This window comes from Coloeus monedula (assembly GCF_965178545.1).
Source record: "Coloeus monedula genome assembly, chromosome: 6".
Taxonomy (NCBI): Eukaryota; Metazoa; Chordata; class Aves; order Passeriformes; family Corvidae; genus Coloeus; species Coloeus monedula.
The window spans coordinates 8,531,073-8,551,825 of record NC_138786.1 but is presented as its reverse complement, the minus strand read 5'-3'; the positions used below and the strand labels follow the sequence as shown (position 1 = coordinate 8,551,825).

The 20,753-nt window shown below is 40.8% G+C and overlaps 1 protein-coding gene across 1 annotated transcript in view; it reads right to left on the bottom strand.

The window, feature by feature from the left end:
• Window positions 1–2,300: 2,300 nt before the first annotated feature.
• KIAA1549L (KIAA1549 like) overlaps window positions 2,301–20,753 on the bottom strand; it is a gene marked incomplete at its 5' end in the record, with an annotated part of 123,285 nt that continues 104,832 nt past the window's right edge. The window contains 5 exons of the mRNA XM_082283924.1: window positions 2,301–3,055; window positions 6,217–6,365; window positions 10,151–10,296; window positions 11,454–11,551; window positions 18,631–18,978. Coding sequence (XP_082140050.1) covers window positions 2,774–3,055; window positions 6,217–6,365; window positions 10,151–10,296; window positions 11,454–11,551; window positions 18,631–18,978 — 1,023 coding nt within the window. The 3' untranslated portion in view covers window positions 2,301–2,773. The remainder of the gene's footprint in view (window positions 3,056–6,216; window positions 6,366–10,150; window positions 10,297–11,453; window positions 11,552–18,630; window positions 18,979–20,753) is intronic.

The window sequence follows — 20,753 nt, the reverse complement described above, 5'->3', positions numbered from 1 at the left end:
TGACTTTTTTTGGGAATACATCGCTACATTACCCTTCCCAGCTCTATGGCTTCAGCGTGCCCATCCATGGGATCACAGTTGCTTCCGTACTTTCAGCCTCAGAATAACTCTGCAAAACTGGAGTCTAAGATAGAGAAATTTATTACACAGCACATCTTCACTCCCATTGCATAGAAGGGCCCATTTACTTGCAAAATTTCGCTGGGCTACATAGAAAAATCATTCCAAAACTGAGATAATAAAGCTGATGCAAAATGTGGCTGACACGACTTAAGAGTAGGTTTCACTTCCCAGGTTACGTCAAGCCAGTTGTGAACCAGCTTAGGCTAAATAAAAGTCAGCTGCTCTTCCATTATGTCTGCACTTTTGTTACAGTGATCCAAATGACTGAAAAATAAGCAGAATGCTCTTCAAGGGGGTCTGGTGAAATTTGCTTTAATAGATGAAGCCAAATAGAGAAACTCAGCCTTGCTCTGAGTGAGTGAAATTCCCACTGAAGCCAACCAGAACAAGTCTCTTCTGTGGCACACTGAGTTTGGCCCAGTATTTTTCAGTTGTTATTCTAAAGTGTGATGCTCTTAGCCAGCTATTGATTCGACACAATTTGGCTGTGTTGTATTACACTGATAAGATTAGTATTATCTGGCTGACAGGTAACTGAGACAGCAGTCAGTCTTTACTAGACTTGTATTTATATGAAAGATTGAGTTTCTTTGGTTGTTTAGTATCCAAGTCATCCAAATGTATATTTGTGTACTTCAGACATAGCATGTTTATATTGATCATTAAAATTATCAGGGGTTCTTTCTTTCTTTCTTTCTTTCTTTCTTTCTTTCTTTCTTTCTTTCTTTCTTTCTTTCTTTCTTTCTTTCTTTTTTTCCACTTAGTTTATGGAAATTTTCTGACTATAGCAGACTAGTCACTTATATAAATATACAGCACATATATACATAGAAATTACAAAAATACATTTTATTTATATCTGATTTTAAATAATAAAAATGAAATTTCACATTTATTGAAAGATTAACTAGCATTCCAAACGCTTCCACAATATCCAAGGTATTGGAGCAGAAGATGTCTGTATATTCTAGGATAATTATGCATCACAGTCTCAGTCAGGGTTTATAATATAATTATTAGGGGGAAAAATAGCTCTGCTTTAGAAGTTTGTGCTTCATCAATTTCTCCTTCTATCCCCTATTCTAGTCTTCTCTCTCCTCTCAATTTACTGATGGCCGAAAAGCTAAACCAAGTTCCCTTTCTCATATCAGTTAAGACCAAAGAAACTCAGGGAAATGATATGATCAGACAAAATAGTAATTGAGGATAACTAAATAACCTACTGAAATGAAGGACATTACCTTTAACTCCAGTTGACATCAAACACGCCCAACACAACAAATTTTGCAACAACTTCAGCTCCTGAAGCTCATTGCTGAAGGAACTGAAAACAATTGTTCATGATCTCCAACTAGTTTGTACAACTGCAAAATATTAACTACTCTCCCATCCAAGTGGTTTGACTTTCTTTTGGGATTGGATTCTTACCACAACGCAGTGTAACAATCAGTGACCGTTATCTTGCACAATATAAAGTCAACATAATTTCTGGCAATGCTCTCTTTTTCACAGAACATTAGTATTTTTGTTAATTCATGTAACTGTTAACTTATTTACATGTTAATATAGTAATTACGTCCTCTACATTCAGAACTTCCTGGGTGTGCATTCACCGTGCCAGCGTCATCAAAATCAACTGCAGCTTCAGGTAGCACTTTCTGGCATCACTTTAGTAGATAGCATTGTTAAAGAAAGAGAAAAAAGCACTGTGTTGGACAGAGGTTTTCTTGTCCAAGCAGGCGTATCCATTTTCCCAGGTTGAAAGGATTTAAAGGTCTCAGGTTTACCAGCTTCACATGCATTCAGAGTGAAAAGCCTGATTATAGAGCAAACACGAATAACCTTTTTTCATTTCTCTTGGAAGCTTTTAGCACCAATATCCTTTGCTGGCTCTTCATGCATTGTATTCTCTCCCGCTGAAAAAAAATCTGCTGCATAACTCATCGGTGGCACTGAGGGACAAGGTAGCCACCAATTATTGAAATGTCATTCACCTTCTTCACAGTCCTCTCTTCTTTCACTTCTTTGTACTGTTAACAGGATGAAGAGACTCGGAGCTATTTACAGGACTCTCATTTGTATAATTTAATCATGTTGAATTCTTTTGGTTTGAATACAGTGTCTGAAATGAAAAGGCTGAAATGACTCTGCATTGCTGGAATCAGCGCCCCTTATACAATGTCCCACAGCAAACAATTCACGTGGCCACAGCCACGCCGACCATGGCCTTCAGCAAACCATGTTCTGCAGGTTTTTTCTCCTTGAATCAAAGTTTCAGCATGCAGAAGTTATTTTCAGCAGCTCTACCTCTGGGTCTGCAAATGAAACTTCTTGTGGCACTGGCATGTTCAGCAGCATCTTTAATGATGATAGGTCATAGTACGAGAGCAAAGTTACCAACAATTGCATATGGTTGATCTCACCAGTATGAAACAGTTTCCTGGCAGCTTTTCCTTAGCTGGAAAGCAGAATTTCATGTCTTCAGAGTCCTGTTGCTCTGCTGTAAGTCATTTCATGGCGCTGACTTTTCAGACAGATTAAAATGCCATCACTTTGGCACAATTCACAGGAAGTTTGTAGCTGAAAATCAAAGGAGTTGCTTTCTTGGCTACCCCAGGTCGCAAGTTACAAATACTGTGCTCAGAAGATACTAGACCTGGAACTCAAACATATCTGTTTGCTTCTTGGCCAGTTTGGCCACTTCTTCTCTGATCGCCTTGACGAGGGCAGCCGTGGAGATGTTGGTGAGCGGCGCGTCGGAGGGGTCGTTGTCGGTCAGGCTCTGCTGGGAAGCGGCGGTGGATGCCAGCGGGGCCTGCTCCAGGCTGGGGTGCAGGCTGCCCTGCTGGCTGTACTGCCGAGGCAGGCGGGACGGAGAGCTGTGCTGGTAGCGGGGCCTCGGGTAAGCCTCGATGTAGCCAGGGAGTGGGACCTGTGGAGAGTGGCAATTACACACAATTACACAGAACAATCCATCCGCGGTGCCACCTGCCAGGTACCACAAACCTCCCCGGGCCACAGTCAGACGTGACAGAGAGGACCAAATGAAGGGAATGCAAACCTCAGAATTCCCAGCTTCTGCTTACAAATGCCTGTCCTGGCATGTGCCATTTATGCACGTGTCAATGTCCCACCTGTGGCTGCAAAAACAGGGAAAACTCTGTGTGTCCTCATTTATCATCACCTCAAAAAGTCCAACGGTAGAGGTTTTTCTGAAAGTGTGCTCTCTGCTTAGCAAACACTTTGATTTTCAATAGACAGCATGATTTTAGTACACCAAAACTCCTAGAAGAGAAAAGCAGAGTTTTCTGATTTGCAGCTACTGTCTAATCCAAGCCAGCCAAGTGTCTGGTCTCACTGCTCCTAACAGAAACTCACTAGATCTAGAAAACAGGGATAAGCTTAGGTGTGCCAGCTGGAAGCTCAAGACTGAAAGGGATGTTTGACTGCTCAGAAGTGTCAGGATTTCTGCCACGTTTAACAGAATTACATGGGGAATTCATAATTTTTGTACCTTCACAGATTTCAGCACCATTGTTATACCAGCTAAAACTAAAATAATAATGTAGGCCCTTTAGTCACTGTGAGAGATGAAATTTCTTTCACAAATCCATGGACTACAATACCAGTCTTTATAGCACTCAGAAGACTTTAATGCATCAAAAAAAATATTATTTATGATGTCCAAAAGTCTATGAAACAGGAATCTACAGGCCTTAATTTTGAAGAAGGCTTTATGTCAGAAGCCTGACCAGATTTACACATCTTCTACACAGCCTTGGGCATCCATCTAATGCTGAAGAGAATGTCAAGCATGTTCACTATGGTGTGATGAGACAAATACAGGAAGCAGGTGTGATATGAAAGTGGTCATTAGATGCAGGCACCTCTGTTCAGTTTACAATAGGCTCTTCTAAAGATGATTTTGGTAGTACAACGTGTGAACACGCCACTAGAGGCCACCAGGTTACTGTTTTCACTAAGCAGCATCAGGCAGTTTGGAAAAGAAGTGCTTTGTCAGATACAATTGCCTTGTCCCACAAAACTTAGTGTCTCAATACTTACCATTTGTCTCAGAGAATAATATATTAGAGTAATTGAGCTTACAGGATAGCTCTTTGTTGTCAAATCTCCCGTTTCCTGTACTCCCTTGTTTGAAGTCTAGGCTAGCAGAAATGCGTGAAAAATAAAGAATCTTATAGATATTAAGCTTCTTAATAATTGTAAGAAAATCTAGGAAGTGTGATCAAGCTATAATCTAGAGGCTCAGAAACCAGGACATGTCCAGAAATTCAAACTCTGAGTATTACTGAGAAAACCTGAGTATTACTTCAGACCTTTATATGCATTTCACTTTTGTTAGGCTTTCTGACTGTGTTACCTTGCTAATGCTATTACTAGTTCCTCTAGCAATGATTTTAAAATAAAGACAATTTCTTGACAGATTTGCAAATTCATTACAGAAACTTCAGTGGTTTCTACATATTTACCTCTTCTACAAAGCCACCAGAGGAATGAAAATCTGAGTAAAAAGGAGTTGTTAAAGCTCTGTCATGGGTAAGTGAAGTTAAAAGGGACATTTGTGTCCTTTGAATTCCATATTGCCATGGTTATTTTTCAGACAGATTCTTACATCTCTCTCCATTCCTCTTTCCCTGAAGAAAAGGAAAGCCACAACAGGGTTATACTCCTCTCCTTCCAGAGGAAGGAGATGGGAGCTGGAGACTTGGTTTGCAGTTTTGAACCATTTGTTTCAGTCTCCACTTTTGACAAGTGATACCTGACTCTTTTTCCATGGGATTGCAGTCAAGAGTAGAGAGAAAAAAGGGAAAATGAGTGGAAGACAAGTAAAATCTCCTTATTTCTTTTGTGGCTTTTTTCCTTCTTAGAGAAAAAGTTTAAAATCATTGCTGAGATACAACGGGCCCCCTGGATTTAAAATGTCAGAAGGGTTAAAAACACACACACAACAAATAAACAAACAAGCACCAAAACAACAACAACAAAGGAAAATAAAGTTTTTCATGCTTTAAAAGGCAGCTCTGAGAAGAAAATTTATACCACAGCATCACAAGCCTTCAGGTGTCAGGGGCACATCAGCAGGTGTGCTCAGCTTACAAATGAACAGCTTTTTTTCTGACAGTTCAGCCTTCAAATTCAGACTTGCATCTCAAAGTCATACTGAATTCTTTTCCTCACAGGCATCAGGAACAGTAATAAAGAGCGAACAACAAATAGCTGCCCCCAGGAACATTTATATGATTGTGCTGTCTCTTGCTTAGCTGCTCAAAGCCAACTTAGATTTCAACTGCAATTCATTAAAATGTCCTGTTGACGATTTGCACAAGGAAATAGAATCTATCTCCCAGGTTTTTTAGCCAGAGTGGTTCTGCATAAATACCAGATGTGAGCTCAAGCAGAAGAATTGATCTTTTTTTCCCTAGTGGAAAAAAAGCCCTACATTTGAGAAATTGTTTCAAACATGATAAACTACTGTAATTCATTTTAGGATGTTTCAACTTCAATTCTTTGAAATGTAGGTTTACTTTGAGCTAAAAATTACATCTGTTCCAGTCTAGGATTGTGCAATTAATTCTTTAATTTATGATCTGTCACTGCAGCCTTCAGGAGGATTTGAAACACTGCACAGCAGGGCTGCAGCAGTGCTGGGAGGTAAGATTTGGGAGCCAGGCTGTCTTGAGAGAAGCCTCCAGGAGGGAAAGATGCTTCCCCAGCTTTCAAACAGCACAAGGCCACCTTGAGAGGCAGCATCACCTTCTCCTGACACAAGTCTATCCAAATACTTAACCTTTCTTGGGAAAGAAAAATGACATCTAACCCACCAACTTTAAACAGGTGCCAGGCCCTAACCTAGTGAATGATTCCACCCTCTAAAGACCTTGCTTACAGCTCATGTCATGAACAGCTCAAGTATCTATTCCCTCTCTTATGGCTTTTCACTACTAGAGATTATTTCCACTCATGAAAAAATTATCCTTATCAGATTCTTTGCAGAGCAGTGAAGAATTGCTGAAAACCCCTCCTGTGCAAACCACAGAAAACACAGGTGGTTAGAAAAGCAAGGGTGCTTACAGAGTCTGCCCACTGCCCTGGCAACTCATTCTCTCCAGCATAGGGCATCCAGGCTTGGTTCCTGTAGGCGGTGGGTGGAGTCGGGATAAAATAGCCCGTGAAGCCAGGTCGGTTTGCTGGAATGGCAAACACTGCTGGTACCGTATTTCCTGTCAAATAAAAAAAAGAGCAGACATCATTAATAGCTGAGATTTTCAGTTATGAACCAGAAGATAGTGCTTATGAAATATGGACTCGATGGTTGCTTATTGTGGGGAGTTTTGGGGGCTTTGAGGGGGGTTTTTTGTCCCATCATCTGACAAGAGCATCTTTATCATGCTGGGAAATACTGGAGAAGGCAAGATTTGCAGTTGTCCTCATAAACATGTACAGCCTTCAGGTAAAGAGTCCCTAGGACTTGATCCTTGTAACAAATGATCTTCGTCAAAACTTTGACTCATTGGAGAAAAGGCTTTTTTCCCCCTTACGTTTGCTTCCTTGTATTCAGTTTTTAGCTGTTGTTACCATGGGTTTCAGCGTAATGCACCTTTCTTTTCACAGTTTACCCAGTCTTTCTTAATATCTCTAGGCAAAAAACCTACAAAAACAAGTGAATGATATGTTTAACAGGCTGTACTCTCAACAATTCCATCACAAAACTTCAATGCTTCTGCAAAAAATACCAAGGTTCCACTTGCTCAGCTCCTTTCCCAGGAACAGTCTGTGACTGCCATAAATTATGCAGCTACAACTTAAATAATTATTTGTTGATTCCAAATCTGGTTTATCATGTCTTGATTAATATGCATGCATAGGAATACCCAGGAAGCCTCCTATTAAAATCCCACTATCACATTCCAATTTGTGTGGAAGCAGCCAGCCATCCAGGCTTAAGTTCCAGCCAAATCTCTAGATATGGTCACATCTGCTTTCAGGGAGGGTTTATTGCTGTGGCCCACTGAGATGCAGAGAACAATGTGGTACAGACATTATCCACAGGCTATAACTGGGCTGTCTGGAAGACTAGCATCCTAATGTGCATATTTCCCTTGAGATTTGCTATCATAACTCCAGGTATTTGCCAAGTTTAGAATAGAATACAAACTTTTTTCTCAGATAAGTCTTCCTTCCTCTAGTGTCTATTTACATGCAAAGACAGACTCCAGCAGTGAATCACCAACATCACACTAAAGGCATGAAATCCTCATCCCTAAATCCTGGTTAGGACAGCTGCATATCATCTTTATTAGTTATTAGTTTTTTTGTTTATTCAGTTATACTACATGGACGTGTATTTTACTTTTCAGATTCACAGAACATAGCAAAAAATAACATCACCTACATGAACGCAGAAGGGCAGTAAACCCTTTAAAAACACAGCAAAGTACAACTCAAACATTTTGACTGAGGAATGCAAGCACAGTAACATTACACAGGTGGGCAGATTCTCTGTACTAGAATCAATGCAGAGAAGATAAAATTTCTCCCCCTTCCAACTGCACATCACCTGAATACTGCTGCTAATTGCTCTCAGTACCTATGATACCACCATGGTGACAAAATCTCAAGACGCAGGCCTTCCCCTGAAATCATACAGAGTATAATTGAATTAGCATCAATTACTGGCTGCTTCAAATATCCGTCCCCCAGAATGTCATTTACAGCCCTGGCACATTTTTGCTCCTGAACAATCTACAGGAGGGCTATGCTGCCTACTCTGACAGATGCTGGGACACTGCATGGGCACATGCACAGAGATAGAAAGACTCCCCCAGTGGCATCCATCCCCAAAGCAGTCTCCACAAACACTGACATTTACAGTTTCTCAATGACCTCCCATGCAGTCCCAGGCCAGAAGTGCTATGGATGCAATCAGGGCATGAGAAGAGGAGAAAGATATGGTTTGTAGCACATTCTTCTCCAGAGCAGAAACACATCACCTCTATCCCAATTCCTCCAGCCCCATGGGTTTGGAAGGAGGTGGGCTGAGAGACGAGGTGTGGTCAATCCTTTGTCCTTCCAGGTCAAAAGCAGCACAAGGGTTGCTATTTTAAATGAGTTAGCAAAGCTGGAAAAGAGCATTCTTCAGATATGTGCAGAGAAGGAAGTGCTGCTCCTGTACATGACACATGGCTGCTACACCAAAACACTCTTTTAATTTAACCACAGCAAAAGGAGCTACTATTCAAAATGAATATTCAATTCGCTGATGTAACACCTTATCCTAAATTACTATTGCAACATCCTTATCTTAGAGGTGATGTTAGCCTGCAGGAGGGTGACATTAGGCCTTAACATTCCCAATCAGCACCTGCAGCAATGTTTCTTCATGTATTGAGGTGACAAAACTTATTTTCATATCAGAACGTTAGAAACCTTGTATTACAATTGCACATTTCTTGTAATTGTCCTTGTCTTTCCTTGCCTGTATTACAGCCTTTTGTAGCACCTGTCATATATTAAATTTTCCTTCAGCTACTCCCAGAATTATTCTGGCAATCTCCACAATATACAGGAAGGTCACTTTGTCTCTTCTGAACTGCAGCCACCCTTCAGCAACACACAGCAATAAAATCTCCCTATCACTGAATCTAATAAAAAAATATATCCCACAGATCCCATTACTGCACACATAAAGAAGAGGTCTTGGTAGTGTGGCATACCTTATAGCCTGAAATGTTTTGAAATGGGAGGGTGGGCATCTGCCCTTTTCAGGTACTGCACCATTTGCAGAAAGTATGACAGCAAGCGAGAGTAGAATGGATCCTTCAAACCTACTGTATTTAATTAATTGACAGCACATTTGCATAGTCACATTATCATTCTCAGTAGATGATGTCAAAGACAATGCAGATAACTCTCTATTACTTCTGAGGAAGCTAAGAAAGAATTTTTTTCTGGCAGATTAACAGAGCTATGTCTAACAAACCTACTAATTTCAAAGCTTCGAACTAACAATGTAAAATTATTTTGAATATTATAAGCTCTTTTCCATAACTCTTCAAGAAAACGTATTTTGCCAATAAGAAGCTATTTCAAATATATTTCCAGCTAAATGCTATCCAGATACCATCAAACAGTATATCAGCTTGGTCTCATGAGGAAATCAATTTATAAATACAACTCACATCAAAAGGAACAGGAACTCATTAGGCCTTTAAAACTGTGACTTTTAGACCCAAAACAAGTGCTGCACCTGGGCAGAAACTATATTCTCCAGAACAGGAGGGGTGAAGAGCTAACAGATTACCTTTGATTGTGCAAGAGCACCACTGCCTTATGTTTTGAAGGGAAGGGGCTACGTATCTTCAGTTTGCCCTCCTCGGGAGCCCACTGTTGTGACAAGACTAGGGGTAAAGTTCCTCAAGAGCCTTTAAGGGAGCCTTAAAACAGTTTTCAAGCCCTTGGATCAATATTCTTGACTGATAAAATATGGGAAGGATCCAGCTCATTTCTCTGCTCAGAACCCCATTACCCGTCTCTCCCACTTTGCTTGGTTTGTACAAAGTGGAACACAAACAAGTCACGCAGCAGTCCCAGTACTGCAACTTATTTTGCCACCAACACCCTCTATACCCTCCCTAAAAATTCTACTGCATTTTGTGATAAGATGAACAGTTTTACGGGGTTTTGTTAATTCAGAGTCCTGATTAGTGTGCCAGCAGAATGGCATACTTGAACATAGAACATCTGGGATATTACTGCTGGATCCTACCTTCAGAAAAGGCCATTTCCTGGTGCTTCTGCAGGATGAGTATTTTATGATGCAGCTGATGCCGCATCTACAAAGCAACAGGCCATCCTTTGGAGGTCTCCTTCAACTGCACCAGGAAAAACCCCACCAGTCTTTCTCCAAATAATCATCCTTATTTGCTATACCCCATACATTCATTTATATCCAAAATAATTTAGGAGGCTCTCAAAGCTCCAAGTTGAATCCGCATCATTTTTTCACCTGAGTGAAAAGCTGATTGATCGAGTGGACCAACAGACATCGGAGCTCTCGAACCCGGTGCAAAAGGTGTCTGATCGTGATGCTGGGCCTGATCTGCTCCACTGGCCTCAGGTATTCTCACTTTGCTGCCAATATCTGATGTAGACCTGTACATTAAGAAAGAAAAAAAAAAAAATTTGTCATTCTGACCTGCAGATGAGATTTGTAGCCACATACATGCCTATCAGCTACGGCAAGACAAGCCAGCTAGGAGCAAGCTGTCCAACTTTGCTCTGGCATGACACAAGTCTGGAGAACAACTGGAGAACAGGAAGTCTGGAGAAGTTTGCCAACAAGCCCTTTAGCCTGGTTGCTATTGTACTAAAGCATGTTACTACAATTGTAAAGGGCCTTTGCTTGCTGCTTCCAAAAATTGCCTGTGAAATACAACACAAAAACCAGAGCTTTACCATAATTCACCAACACAGTGTACAGACAGTCACTACAGTGTGCATGACATGGTATCACACAGTAGGATCCTACTGTGGTAAATAACATACACTGCACTTTGGAAATGGTGCACCCCAGTTGCTTTAGAGTTAAAATATAATGGATGAACAAGAATATGTCAGCATTCAATATGCCCCTATCCTGAAGATTTCAAGGCAGTTACAATATGATAAGCAGCCACTTGGAAATGTTTCCCTCGGCCTGGGTGCTCCAGAGTTCTCCATAGGCCTGCGGTGCCTCAGATTGCACCGGGCAGTACCTAACCCAGCACTTAGGGCTGAATGAGCTCCCCCAGCACAGAAGTGCAGAAATTCTTTGAAATGCATTTAATCGAGTGCCTTCCTGCGAGGAGGAGGGGAAATGCACACGCTGAGCTAAGACAGGCAGGCCTCTGTGTGTTGTTTGGCCTCAGCTTTGTAGGCACGAGATAGCTGAGGGCTGGGCTGATATCCCCAGACCAGGGCCTCCTAAGAAGCATTTTACAATCCATCCCTCTCCTGCTGCAAGTTCTTACAACACAGGAAAGCAGGAGAATGATGGCGTGAATTACCTGCCTCAATGCCATTATGCAAGCTGAGGCCAAGAGTGCTTAAAAAGAAACAAGAGCCTACAGCTCCTAATTTTATTGACGCAGACTAGCTAACAGAAAATTCATTGTTATTTCATTTTGTGTTAAAATGAAATAAAACCAACATGTTTCTAATTTCATGAATGTATCTTTTTAAGTACCTTGTAAGTGCCCCTTCAGGGTTTGCCCCAGTTCTTATTACAACAGTGGGTTTTAGAGACCCACCCACCAAAATAACATAAATACCTCCTGAGAGAAGCAACAGCCACAGGACCCGTTCTGGGAGGGACAGGAGGGGGAGGAGAACCCATTACCATCTCAGGAAGCTGAGAAAATCTGTAAGCCTGTAAAAGAGAAAAATAAATATTTTCTGAAACACCAGTAGATCTCAGTCAAATTGAAAAACAAAAGAAAATCAGAAATTAAATACCTGCTCCATTTGCCAGTCAACAGGAAGCTAACTTTTTGTGGCATCAATAGTAATTGCATTTATTTGAGAATTTACCATGCTTTGGTGATTTTAGAATGTAGGAGAAAACCTGAACAAATGAGCACAGAGACAAGATGAAGTCTAATTAAAATAAAATGTATTAAACACTGTCTCTGTGACTTTTGTAACCTCCTGGCAAAGCAGATTTGTTGTGATTATGTGAGACTCAACAGCTGCTTTGGATCATGGGAAAAAGACCTGAGTATTTCCACTTTCTCCAGAAAAATAAGTATTTTAAAGATTCAGAAAGCATGCTCAGAGCAGTATGCACTGCGGTGAAGCCGCCTGTGAGCAATCCATATTTCAACCTCTTCCTGTCAGCCTTCAAGACATGAAAAGAAAATTTTCCACAAAACCCCCAAGTTCTGTAACTTTCCAACACAGCAACAAATGCCTCAAACAGTTCTGAAAAGGCAGCCTGATCCAGAGGAACAGCAGGCCCAAGCCATGAAGTCACAAAATTAAGCAACTTGCCCATGGTAATTCTTAATTTAATCACCAATACATGTGAAGGAGGAGTAATTATGTGCATGAAAGCCATGGCACCCAAGAAATGATGTGTAGGAGAAAACTTTCCTTCTAAGCCCTTTTCAATGCTACAGATTAGAGGCCATAATTTTTCCAAATATACTTAGAGACAGAGGAATGATACCTCACTAGATGCTTCACTAACACTTTTCTTCAATGTACCATGAGTGAGGGCTTTGTTTTCCTATTGGTTTTTGTTTAATTGTTTGGTTGTGATTTTTTTTTCAGTTGTGGTTTTCATGACGATGCTTCAGAGCAATGCACAGGATTTAAGATAAAATCAGAGCTATAAAAAATAACAAATTTTGGGAAGGCTGACCACTATCAAGACACTGGCATTTTGACCAAAAAATGGAGTCCAATGGTGGGACTTTGGCCCTCTAAACAAGAAGTATCTGGCTTAGCCAGAAAAGCTCCTCCACAAAGAGCAGAGAAAGTTAAAAACACATTACCATGGGATGAGTCACTCTCTATCTCCCACCGAGAGAAAGAGCCTACAGGATTTACATGATTATTTCAGACTTACCACCTACTTTTAGGTTTGAATTTGGCAATATAAATCCCACACTATGTATCAGAAAACACTGTCTTTCAGTAATCATCTTTTTAAATTACACATTTAGACCATATTCTAAATACCTCCATTCTCAAATACCTGCAAAACTAGGTTAACAAAGAGGAAAGGTAATTTATCAAACTGACTTTTGATGTGTCTCCAAGGGAAAAGCAATACAGACCAAGCGTCTTTCTCTGCCCTCTCACTGCCACCTCTTTTAAAGCAGGTTAGAAACCCTCAAAGGCATGTCTCTGAAAATAATTTTTTCTTTCATGCCACCTACAAAGTCTCCTAATATTTGCTTTCACCATGATATTTACTATGATATTTAAAGAATTTCTACATTTAAGTGGGGAAAAAAAAAATCTAAAAAGACATTGGTACATTTCTTAGCCAGGGGTCGGAAATACTGATTTTTAATGAAAGAACTGCAAGTAAAAAAAAATGTTATTCACATCAAAGAAAACCTCAATTATATTTCTCCTAATAGCGCTGGATGCGAAATGGGCTGCAATGCCTCTTCTGCATCTCAAACGCTGGCAGTGCTCTCACAGGCTGCCTGAACACTCCCTTCTGGCTCCACAAGCCTTTCATCCCACATCTTGCTCTCAGCATGCATTTGTGCCAAGTATGAAATCCTTTTTATTCCCCCTATTTTAAAGGAACAGCACATGAGATAATGTTTCGGAGTGGAAAGTGACTCCAGACACTGTTTAGCAGGGTAGGCAGAGACTCAGAGGTAGATCTGGGTTTTCTCTTGTGTGGTGTGCTTTGGGATTTCTCTTGTGTGGTGTGCTTTGGGATATGGACATCAATGGAGGTATTTTAAGGGATCACAGTGCACAAATATGCTGCGACTTGCACTGGAAATTTCAGGGAAAAAAGTAAAATAGAAAATCTAAGCCTTTATTTTGCTGCTTACACAGGAGATGAACAATCTTGAGTGAGTGTCAATATTTTGCTAATGGCTGGGCAGAGAGAATCCTGTTAAAGTGAGAAATCCTGTAAAAAGATCTGCTACACCACAGTGAGGAACAGTCTGTCCAGAGGGGACAGGAGTCAGTCCTCGTTGTCCTGAGCTGCCACACACACCAACATGGTTACGGGAGGGAAATCCAGTGAAATTTTTAGACTTTCTCCAATGAGTTGGGAAATCAGTGTTTTCCTGCATGCCACATATAAATCGGAAAAAAGAATTCAGAAGCTAAATGATACCAAAGTTTTACTACAGAGGCGTGTTACAGATTTTTATGAGCCCTTAGGCTCTTGGCTCACTGGCAAGATTGCACAATTAAAGTCACTTCACATTGTGAATCCAGTCAGGGAAGAAAAAAACAAACAAAAAACACAACCCAGATGATTTCACAGATTTGCCTAATTTTACTCTTCAAAATGTATTTATCCTTTCAAGAGGATCTCTTGGTTTTTAGCAAAACAAAAAAGAAACCAACCAAACAAAAACAAACAAACAAAAAACCCAAAAAGAACCAAAGCCAAAAAAACTTAAGAAGGAAAAACATTCTGCATGGGTTCCAAACTCTATTTTTTGAAATATGAGGACTTGTATAATACAAAGGATATAACAATCACTGGCAGAAGCAACCACACTTGAGATCCAGGACAGACTGCACAGGCACCAGACCAGAGACCCCATGCCACCCTTTCAGGAAGAAATACCAGTGAAGGAGTCTGCTGTGGCTAGAACACTGACAATTTAACAGGCAAACCAATGAAGAGTTTTAAAAAATAGCTAGAGCAGTTTAGCAGAGAAACTTCAGCCATTGGACGCCAGACAGTAAATCCTAACTGGGGTTTAGGATTTTTCCTTTTGTTTCTTTCTCTCAGGGAATTTGTCCTCTCCAGCTCTCTTGTAGCTCCTTTAAGTACTAGAAGGTGCATTAAGGTCTCCCTGGAGCCATCTCTTCTCCAGGCTGAACAATCCCACCTCTCTCAGCCTGTCCTTAGGCCAGCACAAAATAACTATAGGCTAAAGCAGAAACTTTGCAGTTAGTTTTAAGGCTACATTTCCCTAGTTGCAATACTGAAATATTTTTACCACCTCCCACTTACAGATTGGTCTTGGGTGAAAATATTCTATTTGCCTTCTAATTACAGAAACATCCATCTCCTTACATCTCACCATAGGAATTAAAAGGCCAGTGTCTTTGTTTTTACTCATTGAATGATTTAACTTATTTAATTATTGAGTTGCAGTCCAGGAATAATGCAATAATTTATTGATTTGGCTTTGCCTTGGTAGGCATCCTGTTTTATACTAAGCAGCTGTTATTGAAAGTGGCTGAATTTTGGTAAAATACCCCCACTTTACCTCTGTTAAAGGGGAGCTCTGAGCATGTGGATATTTTAGCAGTCACTCAGGCTGTATGTGCTGGTCCTCAGTGCCTGTTTATGGTGCTGGGTCTCACCTTGGGACCCAGAGCTCTGTTACTGTCACTCCTCTTTCCAGAGCACTGAAGAGGAGAGATGGAAACTGGTCCAGCCTTGTAATGGAGAGGATTTTCTTCCCTGGTCTCAGCTCTCTGCTTGACTCAGCTGAGCAAATTTCCAAAGCTGTAACACGATCAACCAAGGCACAGAGCTGGGGGTCGGGCTGGTGTCACACTTTCAACTCTAACTCCATCCTCCAGTCACAGCACACCAGCTGGATGCCAAGGACTCAGCCAAGTGTTACTCATCATGTTTCTGGAGGCTCCAGAACAACAGGGAGAGTCTGCCTTTCACTGGCTTTTCTCTGCCAGGAGAAGGCATGAGCCCCATGTGGAGGAATCCTGTTTTCATAGGTCACCCAACGGGCAGGTTGGCAAACAGGAATTCCCTCACATGAACTACAGATAATTTCAGTATTAATGTCAGCATGTACAGAAAAACCCAACCAACCAAAGAAAAAACACACAGAAGGCCTCAAAGGGGAGAAGAAAATGGAAAAGGAAAAAGAAGATGCATGCACACTCTGGAGAGATACACAAATGTTTGGTGGTGGGACTAGCCAAGAAGTTGACTACAAGAAATTAAAGATCCACAACTTGGAGGACACCTGAAGAAACACATATCTGAAGAGTGGTTCTGGACACCCCTGCACTTGTTCCATCTAAGCAGGCAAAATGCTTTTGAACTTTCAAAGATGAAATTTTCATTTTCAAAATGGTCAGTATTTTGAATTGTAACAGCACTGTTGATGTTGACTTTTATTTGCCACTAAGAATTGAATTTAAAGAAAGGGCAAAATTAACTAATTCTTCATTTACAGAAGTAACAAACATCCCAGTGCACAGGTACCTCTCATCCCCAAAGTCGGGGATATTTTCAATTCCGACCCTCCATCCCCATGAGAACAAACCAGAAATGGGTGTGGTTAAAGCACAGTGCATATTCATGAAACTGAAATGCAGAAAACCATGAATTACCAGCCCTTATCTAAAGCCCAGCAGTCTGTGCCTATCCTAATCTGTGGCAATCAACTACAGGGAACTTAATGCTGTCTTCAGAATGCCAGAAAGACAAGCAAATGCTTGGAGGTCCCAAATATGCGGATGATTTAGGAGAGTAATAAGTCTTAGAAAGAAAACAATGAATCATTCACCAAAAAAAAGTATGGCTATTACATTTTTTAAAAGCCTCTCACTATATAGTAATTTCATTTTAGAAAGTTTCTTTGAGGTGTTGAGGTAATTTGACTCCCCATTAGCTGTCTCTTAAGCTTTTAATCAAATTCTAACCATAAAATATGATTATATGCTGTATGAATTTCATCAGACCAATTTCAAAGTGCCAGAAATAACCTTTAGCATGATTTAAATAGCACCAACCTGAACCTTTTGCAGTGCCACTGGCTTTCAAATATGTTCAGAATAGTTCAGAAGCAGCATCCCTTAATGTATTTTTTATTATCATGGAAGAAAGTCATGGTAATGGTTATTTTGAACTGAGGATATTTTTCTGCATTATCCTCTTATTCTAGCCAGAGTAAGAGACTCAATTTGAAATACATTCTTTAAAAAAAAAAAATTTCTGACCAAAAAAAAGGCTTAAAATGAACAACTTTTCACACCAGTATTGTTAGATGGGCTATTTCTTATCTGAAAACAATCACCTCTGGTTGAGATTTATGTCTGACATATAAGAAAATATCTTGTTGAGTTTCACATTAACATATGTGGGAATTCAGGGGCAGTTTCACTCATGAGGGTGTGCACAGTGCTAGTGTGACTGCTGTCTAGACAGCTACAAAATTCCATTAACAACTTCCACCCATGGGTTTAAGTTCCTAATTCATGTATTACTTCTGTGAGATAAGGAGGTGTTAGCTAATGCTTGAGGCTAGAAAATGAAGGGTAAAGTGAGTTATAAGGTCAACTAAGAGACTCGTGGAATTAAATCTTCTCTGGAGTCTCAAGCCAATAGTTGTGCGTGCAAGACTGCCAACAACAGACTACATTTCAGGTTGCTCTTCGGTGGTGAACCTCTCTAGTGATGCAGAAGTGTTGATGTTCCCTACCCAGATGCCACCATAGTTATTCCATAAAACCACATTGCTTGCTAATATGCATTCACTGAATAGAAGAAGATGTGCAAACAAGTTTTGGATCTGTTGAACAGTCTATTCTTTCAATTCTTAGTGCAATTTAGACAAGACAAGCTTGCTGCTAAAATAGATGCTGAGTCTTTCATGGTGTATGTGTGTGGCTCACCCATCCTCCCAGCTGCAAGAGGCTAGGTTGGTGTCTAGGCAAGCACATACGTGTGTATATATATATATATATATATACTACCCTACACATACTTATCTTCTGTAAGCATCTGGTTTTAAGCATGTAAATGGGACTGTCATAGGTTAGCAAGCTAAGTCTCAGAAGTGATGTTCTTCTTACAGCTTCCTTACAGCTGCAATTCTGTTGTAAAGCTATGATATATCAGAGTACCCGTTGTAATTCCATGAAGGCATGGGGGATGGAGCGTTCAACTTGTACTTGTGAGCAAAAGCACCTACGCTGAGATAGGCAGATGCTGATGCAGCTGTAATTTGATGAGAAGTTTGGACAGGGAGAGATGGAAGCGATGAGGACTTTTGCTCCACATGGAAAGGGGAAGACCTCAGTTCCTAGAGATGCTCCCAGAGATAGTCCTAAAGATAAGGATGAGGAAGACCCTTTGCTCCCAGGGAAGGAGAAGGGCCTCTGTTCTTAGAGATGAAATGCTCCCAGAGATGGGTGAAGAGAACTTTTGTTTCTGAATGGCTCAACCTTAAAGTTGTACCCCAAAAAACTTCAAGAGTGGACCCTCGAAAGCAGTTGTGGGGAAAGGTGCAAGTCGGGGGAAGGGACTCACATCATGAGCAGAGAGACTCCTCTTCCTAAATGGACTGAACAATATTTGGAAGTGGGCGGCTGTCTCGTTGTGATACTGTTTTCATAGCACAAGCAAGAAGAGACTTCTCTTTCTAAATGGACAGAACAAGGTTATTATGGAAGTGGTAAACAGACTGAACATCTTAAGGGTTGTCTTTTTACATTGTCAGTGGGAGAAGAGAGGAAGGTGGGGGGAGGAGGAGAGTTCTGAAGGTGGTATAATTTTTTTTCTTCCCTCTTTTAGGTCTGTTAATAAACTTCTTTATATTCTTTCAAGTTTGGTGCCTGCTTTGCGTTTCTCCTAATTCTTATCTCACAGAAGATAAACAGTAATGAGTATTTTAGACCAAACCACTACACTGAATTGGTGTTTCTGCCTGGTTAAAAACCCAACCCGCTACAGGGACTACTTTAAAAAAAACGTGGCTCAGAGTAGAAACACCTTTCTGACATTACAGTGCAGTAAAGAGAAGCTCCACTTACGGGCCTTGGCAAGCTGTACTGGTACATTTCTGGCCTGTAGGTGGGCACCCACTGCACGCCCGCCCGGGGCCGGGTCATGGTGCCCGGGGCACTGGTCACCACCTCGGAGTAGGGCAGGTGTGGGGCCGAGCCGTAGGCGTCCTGCCGGGGCTGGCCCCCGTGGCCGGCCGAGGCCAGGCTGAAGGCCTCCTCCAGCAGCATGTGCATCTGCTGCCGGACTTCATCGATGGAGGGCTGCGAGCTCAGCGTCGACGTCTCCGAGTGGCCCTTGGCCTGGCGGGACCTGCTGTAATTCCGGGGCTCGTTGATCCGGTCAACGTTCGTTTCTTCTATAATCTCAGGCTCGGTCTGGTGGGAGCAATAAAAGTGTATGTGTAAAGCTGGACAAGACAGTATTTGTGCTGCTTCACCATTCTCAAACAGAGATATGTTTGAGATGTAACTCATACAAACCAGGAATTGTGGCAATGTAGATGCACGACAAATGCTGGAAAGAAATTGTATGATGCAGGGGAGTATAAGAGCCTTTTATGTTCTACATTGTTTGCTGGCAAAAGTAGCAGGAACAGTCTGTAGCAGATTAAACTGTCAATGACTCACTTAAAAACAAATAGGATTCATGTCTGAATTCTTGTCTTAGTTGTGGTATCAAGGGGAGTGCAACTGTGCCAGGAAGAGTATGGTTCCTTAAGTAGTGCCATCGCTATGAAGGACCCCTTACAAGGGACAGCTTATTACTGCTAGAGAGAATGAAATTCCTTTGTTCATGCTCTCACATGAAGATTTCTGAAGAACTAAAGGTTAGGAGTTTTTCTGAACTTCCTAACAATGAAACCACAAATGCAGTCCTGCCCCTTGCAGAGAACACCCTGGTCCAGCTCAGGGGTCCTACGCAGCCCCAGACAGGAGTTATAGAGGTATTTATGCAAAGTTAACGTGGGAGCAGGGAATGAGGCACATACTTCAACGAGCAGATAGTGCTTGGGCAGCTTAACCTGGTAGGTTACTCCCAGGGTGATTCCTTCTGTATGGATAAGTACAAACAGAAATCACCTCCCTGATTTTTTTTGGCTGTAACTCCCTGACAGAAAAAATCATTACATTGCAAGGAGTTGGCAGTGAAATACCACACTTTGTCTGTATTTTGTAAGATCAGTTTTACAGCCCACAGTTTTAAAAACCTATGTTTTAAACCAGCAACTGATTCCTTATAATTCTTTAAACATCTGTAAAATGCATTGACTATGCCAGGATAACTGGGATGAGCAATAGGATATGTGCTTCCTTCTATATATAGCATGTGGTTAGAACTGTGCTAGTGCTTAAAATAGCCATAAATAAAAGAATACAACAGGATGTTCTTGTTCAAAATTCCAGCACTATCCTGATCATTTCAGTGTTCTGTAGCTCCTAGTGTGACGTATTTTTTTCCCCTGTAATCATGCTTTTTCTACACCTGAATAGATAAGCGACTGTGCTCCCAAGCTTTTGCAAGCCATAGGACAACCATAATACATATTTCTTCCTTTCCAGAGGGAAATATCAAACTGGTTTTCATCTTCTGTTATCAGCCACTCAGAAAAGAGTTACATTGCTACTGAAAACCGATAATAAATCTAAGTAAAATATTAATTTGCTTTCTCTGCTTTAAGTATAGCTATCTTTTGTATTTAATGAAAACAGAGCAGGAAAAAAGAGAAAAATTAATATAAAAATTAAACATTTGCACATTAGAATTTAACCATAATTTATACAGTTATGGTTATACAGTATATTATCTAAATTCAAAACCACAAACTCAAATTCAGACTTCCCAAGTGGTACACACATCAGATTGGGGGAGGGAGAATGCAACTGCACCAAATGATCTTAAATGGAAAAACTTTGTAGGAAGTCTTCAGCTAAATACTTTCCCTTAATTCTCTTCATGCATTTTGATTCCATTGTTGTTTGTGTTGCTACAATAAATAAAAATAAGACACATTTAGAAGCCTGACTATAAAATGCAATGGTTGTTTGTTTAAGTGCAGCCAAAGAGCCTCTGAAATCATAATGTCCTGACTGGATGATTAATAACCATGGTTCTTCTATTTGCTCATGCCTGTAAAAATGTGAGTGGAATC